General features: G+C 53.8%; 2 protein-coding genes across 8 annotated transcripts in view; one reads left to right on the forward strand and one right to left on the reverse strand.

Moving 5' to 3' along the window:
• LOC107117088 (chromosome unknown open reading frame, human C1orf43) overlaps positions 1-5,676 on the reverse strand; it is a 33,718-nt gene extending 28,042 nt beyond the window's left edge. The window contains exons 1-2 of the mRNA XM_015419124.1: positions 5,552-5,676; positions 962-1,063 (exon numbers count right to left, since the gene is read on the reverse strand). Coding sequence (XP_015274610.1) covers positions 962-1,063; positions 5,552-5,620 — 171 coding nt within the window. The 5' untranslated portion in view covers positions 5,621-5,676. The remainder of the gene's footprint in view (positions 1-961; positions 1,064-5,551) is intronic.
• A 207-nt stretch (positions 5,677-5,883) lies between these two features.
• The window catches only part of UBAP2L (ubiquitin associated protein 2 like), an 81,529-nt gene continuing 80,222 nt past the window's right edge, over positions 5,884-7,190 (forward strand). For 6 of the 7 annotated variants that reach the window (XM_015419151.1, XM_015419154.1, XM_015419153.1 and 3 more), the window contains exon 1: positions 6,962-7,034. The gene's annotated coding sequence lies outside the window, so the exon portion shown is untranslated. Of the gene's footprint in view, positions 5,927-6,961; positions 7,035-7,190 lie in introns of those variants that run through there. The other variant, XM_015419152.1, reaches the window with a different exon arrangement.

The following is a 7,190-nucleotide window of genomic DNA, read 5'->3' on the forward strand; positions in this document are numbered from 1 at the left end:
CCTCCAAGGCCGGCGAGTGGGAGAAGCTGCCCAGAGGCCACCCCCCCCCTCCTCCTCCCCCGCCCGTGGGTTCTCCTGCCCTCACGTTGGAGCGGCCACCCACAGGCCCACCGCCCCCCTCCTGACCCACCCACCGAGACAAGCGAGCCAGGAAGGGGCTGGGGAGCCCTTTAAAGCCCTCCCTGTTGGTTCTCCTGTGACATGATTGAGGTTTACAAGATTATGCCTGGGATAGAGCAGGTAGAGAAAGAGGTACTTTTCTCCCTTTCTCACAATACAAGAACTCGTGGGCACTCCATGAAATTGCTGAGCGGTCGGGTTAGAACGGATAAGAGGAACTCCTTCTTCACCCAAAGAGTGATTGACACATGGAATTCACAGCCACAGGAGGTGGCGGCGACTACAAGCATGGACGGCTTCAAGAGGGAATTAGATAAGCATATGGAGCAGAGGCCCATCAGTGGCTATGAGCCACAAGGTATAGATAGGGGCTCTGGGGCAAGGGATGCTCTGTCTTCTTGGTGCTTGGGGAGGGGAGCCAACAGTGGGAGGGCTTCTAATGTCCTGGCCCCACTGCTGGACCTCCTGATGGCACCTGGTATTTTTGGCCACTGTGTGACAGAGTGTTGGACTGGATGGGCCTTTGGCCTGATCCAACATTGGCGTCTCTTATGTTATGTTCCTGCTGGAGAAACCAGCCACAGGCCCCCCTCCCCCTCCTGGCTCACCCCCCCACGCTCACCCGGGAACGAATCCTACGGCCCATTGCATTCCTCTCTACAGCGGGCCTTTATCCTAGTATGTAAAATAAAAGCAGGGTTCTGTGTTACCTCTGAATCAAGCCCCTGGCTCTCACTGAGTCTCACCGTGGTCACCCTGCTTTTAAACCCCTCCCCCCAGGCTCTGATCCTCCTGTCTACCCTAGGGTGACCAATCCTCCAGACTTTGCTTGCACACAAACCTTGGATGCATGCTGGCCAACCGGGACGTGGGGGCCGCGGCGGGACTTCATCGCGAAGCGCATGATCTGCCTCTTGACGAAGATGAAGAGCAGCACAAAGACCTGGAAAAGGAAGCCAGGAAAGAGGCAGGGTTAATCTCTGGGGAAGCCGAAATAGTCTTCAAGACCCTGCCCCCCCCCCAACATAAAGACACGGTCTATGCACGCAGCTAAGAGCATGAGCCAGCAAAGTGAGGCTGCGGCACAGAAGGCCAATACTGCTTGGGGCTTATATCAATCACTTTCCAAGATCTCCAACAGTCAATCTGAAGCCTTGCTGGGCAACAGCCTTTTCTGGCCCTGCCCACTTCCTAAAAACACTTGGTGGGCGTCATAAAAACTGCTGACGGGCACCATGAGTCTCAGTGGGTAAAGGCAGTCTACAGATCAGTCCAATCAACAAACAAATCGGAATAGGAATATGTGGATGTTATTTTTGTTGAACTATACCAAGCCAGACCTAAACAGAAGACCCACACAAAAGGTTAACATGAGATAAGCCAATGTTCGATCAGGCCAGTGGCCCATCTAGTCCAACGCTCTGTGGCCAAAACACAGGTGCCATCAGGAGGTCCACCAACGAGGCCAGAACTCCAGAAGCCCTCCCACTATTGCTCCCCAAGCACCAAGAAGACAGAGCATCACTGCCCCAGACAGAAGCTTCCATCTATACCAGGGGTGTCAAACATGCGGCCCGGGGGCTGCATGAGGCCCCCGGAGGGCTTCTATCAGGCCCGCAGTGGAACTGGCTGTCTTCTGCGTCTTCTTCCAGTTCTGCTGCTGCTGCTGCGTCATCGTAGGTTTGCAGCTTACAGACACACACCTGAACTGCATACTCAAGATTGCAACAGAACAGACATTTAGATGCAATAATTCAGAGCTAGAGGTGTCAGTTATCAGACACTGTTAAATAAACAAAATATTGCAAGAGTGCTGTATGTTTTTGTTTTAAGTAAAAAAAAAAACCCCTTTGTGTTTGTGTCCTTTATAAAGTGTATATCTCTGCTACCTTGCATTACATTTCATGATACACATCGCCCGGCCCAACAAGGTCTCATTTATGTCAGATCTGGCCCCCATAACTAATGAGTTCGACACCCCTGATCTATACCTTGTGGCTAAGAGCCACTGATGGACCTCTGCTCCATATGCTTATCCAATCTCCTCTTAAAGCTGTCCATGCTTGTAGTTGCCACCCCTCCTGCAGCAGTGAATTCCATGTGTTAATGACATTTTGGGTGAAGAAGGACTTCCTCTGATCTTTGTTTCATGGAGTGCCCAAGAGTTCTTGTATTGTGAGAGAGAAGTATTTCTTTTCTCTGTCTTCTCAATCCCATGCAAAATTTTGTAAACCTCTATCATGTCACCCTGCAAAGCACGCCAACATTGCAAAGTTCTAACTGAAATGAGTGTGTGTTCCCTAAGGGAGGGCAGATAGGATTAAGCCAGTGCTCAGCTCTTGTGGCCCTTTCTTATATGCCCAGGGTAATGCCAATCACTACTTTGGGGTCAGGAAGGAATTTTTGCCCAGGGATCCCGGAGGTATTTTGCCTTCCTCTGGGCATGGAGCAGGGAGTCGCTGGGGGAGGTAGTTGTGAATGTCCTGCATTGTGCAGGGGGGGTTGGACTAGGTGACCCTCGGGGTTCCTTTCAGCTATCTTTTTCTATTCCAGCTGGCCAATCTGACCAGCAGCAGCTCTCCACGTCCCTGACAGAGAAAGGTCATTCCCGGGTACGTTCTGTGAATCAAACCTGGGAATTTTTTCATGCAAAACCATGCACTCCACCTTTGCCCTAAGGCGGCAGTGGCAGCAGCAGGAGGAGGAGGAGGATATTGGATTTATACCCCGCCCTTCACTCGGCATATCAGAGCAGCTTACAATCTCCTTTCCCTCCCCACAACAGACACCCTGTGAGGCAGGTGGGGCTGAGAAAGCCCTTTCCAGAACTGTCCTTGAGAGAACAGCTCTGACAGAACGGTGGCTTGCCCAAGGTCATCCAGCAGCTGCAAGTGGAGGAATGGGGAATCAAACCCGGTTCTCCCAGATTAGAGTACGTGCTCTTAACCACTACACCAGACTGGCTCTCTTAAGAAAGTACAGCGAGGCATACAGAGTCCTCAGCCTACTGCGTGCTCACTATGAACTAAGCTCTGATGAGTCCAGAAGGAGAAGAGTGGGTTTTTATACCCTGCTTTTCTCTACCTCTGGAGCTGCGGTGGCTCAAGTGGTTAAGACGCTGAACTGCAGGCTGTGGAAGGTCGGTAGTTCAGCAGCTCGAGACCCGAGTGTGCTGCATGACAGAGTGAGCTCCCGTCTCTAGTTCCAGCTCCTGCCAACCTAGCAGTTCAAAAGCAAGAAATTGCAAGTAGATAAATAGGTACCACTTCGGTGGGAAGGTAACAGCGTTCCGTGCGCCTTGGTGTTTAGTCATGCCGGCCACATGACCACGGAAATGTCTTCGGACAGCGCTGGCTCTTCGGCTTTGAAACGGAGATGAGCACCGCAACCCTAGAGTCGGACTCGACTGACTTTTGAGCAAGGGAACCTTTACCTTTCTATACCTTAAGGAGTCTCAAAGCAACTTCCCTTCCTCTCTCCACAACAGGCCCCTTGTGAGGTAGGTGGGGCTGAGAGAGTTCTGAGAGAACTGTGACTGGCCCACGGTCACCCAGCAGGCTTCACATGGAGGAGTGGGGGAATCAAACCCAGTTCTCCAGATCAGAGTCCTCCACTCTTAACCACGACACCACACTGGCTTTCAGTCCAGTGGGTCTTATCCTCTGATAGGGATAAGCACAAGCATTAGCCTTAGTTTAAAAAAAACAAAACGACCCTTGAACACAGGTGAATGTGGTTCTGAGGGCAAGTGTTTTGTAGAAGGACTTGGGCGGGCCGATCCATCCAGGTGCTTGGATGCAGCCCAGTGCTACACCTGTACAAACACAAAAAATAGTCTTACTTTAAAGAGGGTGAGATTGCAGCAGGATACCTATTGAGGAATAAGCCCTAGCAAATTCAATAGAACTGGATTACAGTTTTGGTGCTAACCTTGAAGGCCCTAAATGGTCTGGGGCCAATGTATCTACGGGACCACCTCTCATTACACTCTGGGAAGAAGAACCTTCTGGTGATCCCTAGCCCGAAAGACATCCAGCTGTCCTCCACCAGAGCCAGGGCTTTTTTGTCCCTGGTGGAACTCTCTGCCAAATGACATCCGTGTCCTGCGGGACCTAGTGCAGTTCTGCAGGGCCCGTAAGGCAGAGATGTTCCGCCAGGCCTAAGGTGGAGGCTTTGCTAGTTTAGCTTTTGGGATGAGACAAGAACAACTTAGCCTAAGCCATTCAAGTCAGAGAGACAGAGAGAGCCAGTTTGGTGTGGTGCTTCCTCACTCCTCCACATGCAGCTGCTGGTGTGACCTTGGGCTAGTCGCAAGTTCTCTCAGAGCTGTTCTCTCGAGGACAATCCTCGAGAGAGAGCTCTCTCAGCCCCCACCTGCCTCACAGGGTGTCTGTTGTGGGGAGGGGGAGGGAAAGGGGATTGTAAGCTGCTCTGAGACTCCTTCGGGGAGTGAAGGGCGGGGTATAAATCCAATCTCTTCTTCTTCTTCAGGGCAGGCGGCAGAAAGCCCCATCAAGGCACAGCCAACTTATGACAACCACACAGGATATTCAAGGGACGAGTTGTTCAGAGGTGGCCTGCCATTGGTGGCCTCCCATCAAGTACTAGCCAGGCCCCGCTGTGCTTTAGGGCATGTTCAGATTATCTATGTACACTACTGTTTACAGCCCTTCTTTCTCACTGAGGCTCAAGGCGGACTACACAGCGTAAGGGAAGGAGGAGGAAGAGGAGATTGGATTTATACCCCGCCCTTCACTACCCAAAGGTGTCTCAGAGCGGCTTACAAACTCCTTTCCCTCCCCCTCCCCACAACAGACACCCCGTGAGGTAGGCGGGGCTGAGAGAGCTCTTGACAGAAACGGCTCTTTTTTCAAGAACAGCTCTTATCAGAACTATGGCTTGCCCAAGGTCATCCAGCAGGTGCAAGTGGAGGAGTGGGGAATCCAACCCGGTTCTCCCAGCTTAGAGTCCGCGCACTTAACCACTACACCAAACTGACCCTCAGATGAACTCTCCGATGAGCAACCCGATAGGACTGAGATCGCGCCAATCTGAAACAAGCGGATGTGTCCACGCATGCATGAGTACAAACACACGTGTGGATACATGTATGACAGGTCCACGTGTGCACGCGGAGGTATAAACTCGGAGCCACACTGCGGGATCGCGAAGAATACGGCCTTCCAAATACATGACAGGGAGGAGAGGGTGGCCTGGGTGGGCGCCATCTGCACAGCCGCCTCCTCCTCCTTTGGAGCATCCCCACCCACCACCAGTGGAACCATTGCCGCCCCACGCCCACCCGCAGCTGGGCAAAGGCGGGGCGGAGAGACACACCGAGGTCTCCCTTCCCCGGTCCTGCCTGCCTGGCCGCCCTCCTTCCCACGGCGCCACCACCAGGCAGGCTCCGCCGCCCCCCGCGTGTCCTCACCAGGCTCCCGTAGGCCATGACCAGCACCACGTTCACCCCAGAGAGCCACTTGCTTTCGGACGCCGCCATCCCCGGCGCCTGGCCCAGCCGCCCAGAGGGCCACACAACATGGCGGCCCCCCGAAGCCGGACTGCTCCCTCGTCACGTGACGCCACGGCGAGGAGAGGCGCCTCCTGTCAGCTGACCGGAAGCGAGGGAACGAGGAGAAAAGAATGAGAAGCGGTCAATGGTGGGAGGTGGCGCCACGTGATCCCGATACTGGCGGGGTGCAGTCACGTGATTGGAGGACGCGGGTTGGGACAGCCGCAGTCCATGTGGTTTTAGCGTCGCTTCCGGTTTCCGATCGAAGGTGGCGGCGCGTCGGGGCAGCTCCAGGTAACAAAAATAACTCCGCCTTGACTACGGTGCTGTTTGTATTCACTGATGTCTTCGTGTGTCTTGCAGGAGCATTCCACAGACATAAAAGAAGAATAATCGAAACGCAGAGTTGGAAGGGGCCTCCAGGGTCATCTGTCCAACCCCCTTGCAGAATGCACAGTTATTCTCTATTTATTTATTAAATTAGGTTCGCTAGGCCGCCCTTCTTTCAAGTAGGGCTCAGGGCGGCTTACAACAAAATAACATACCCATGGGCTAAATTAATGTAACATTTATTAGAAGTTTCTTTAGTGTAGTTTCATAAGTCAAATTATTTACTTTTATGAATGCATATCTCAAACAAATAAAAGACGGGAACTGATAGAGACAGAAAGAGGGAGGGTGGACGCGGCGGTGGGAGGAGACCGAGGGGCTTTTATGAATGCATATCTCAAACAAATAAAAGACGGGAACTGATAGAGACAGAAAGAGGGAGGGTGGACGCGGCGGTGGGAGGAGACCGAGGGGCTTTTATGAATGCATATCTCAAACAAATAAAAGACGGGAACTGATAGAGACAGAAAGAGGGTTTGGACACACTTCTTATACCCAGAACTAAACTTTTTTTGTTGAGTCGCCGGACTCCCAACTCAGCACCTTTAGGCCTACACGGCCACTCGCCTGAATCTACCTTCATACACAGAGAACACCCCCCCGCGACCCCCCCCTTAGGTTTCCGCCCCTCCTCCGCCACCCTTCGAATGGAACCCGGAAATGAGCATCTCCTCATTCCCCCCCATCCCTAACGCTGCGACCGCCGACGTAAGTCACGTGCGCCTTTCGACGGCGACCACCTTGGCCGTTCCGATTCGAGAGCGACAAAGCAGCGTCGGCGGCGAAAGCCCTCTCGGGCGCTCCCCTTCGGGCACAGGAACGGGGGGCGTGGCCTCGCACCCTTCTCACGTGACGCGGACGCGCCGAAGCGCCCCTCGGTCTCCTCCCACCGCCGCGTCCACCCTCCCGCGGCCGCCGCCGCCGTCACGTGTCCAGGAGGGGGCGGTCGCGGCCGCGCTGGGTTTAGTTGTCAGTGTGTGTGGTGGCGGCGGCGGTGGTGGTGGAGACTCAGGTAAAGTTGTGCGGCTGCCCCCGGTAATAGCGCGCGGGCCCTTTAAGCGCCGGCCCCGCCCCTCCGGCTCGCGCGCTCCGTCCCCCCCCCCCAAAAAATCTCCCTTCTCTCTCCCCCCCCCCTTTTTATTTTCCTTTTTTTTTCTTGGGGGATTTT

The sequence above is a fragment of the Gekko japonicus genome, unplaced genomic scaffold (genome assembly GCF_001447785.1).
Source record: "Gekko japonicus isolate JY-2015 unplaced genomic scaffold, Gekko_japonicus_V1.1 scaffold25, whole genome shotgun sequence".
Lineage (NCBI taxonomy): Eukaryota > Metazoa > Chordata > Lepidosauria > Squamata > Gekkonidae > Gekko > Gekko japonicus.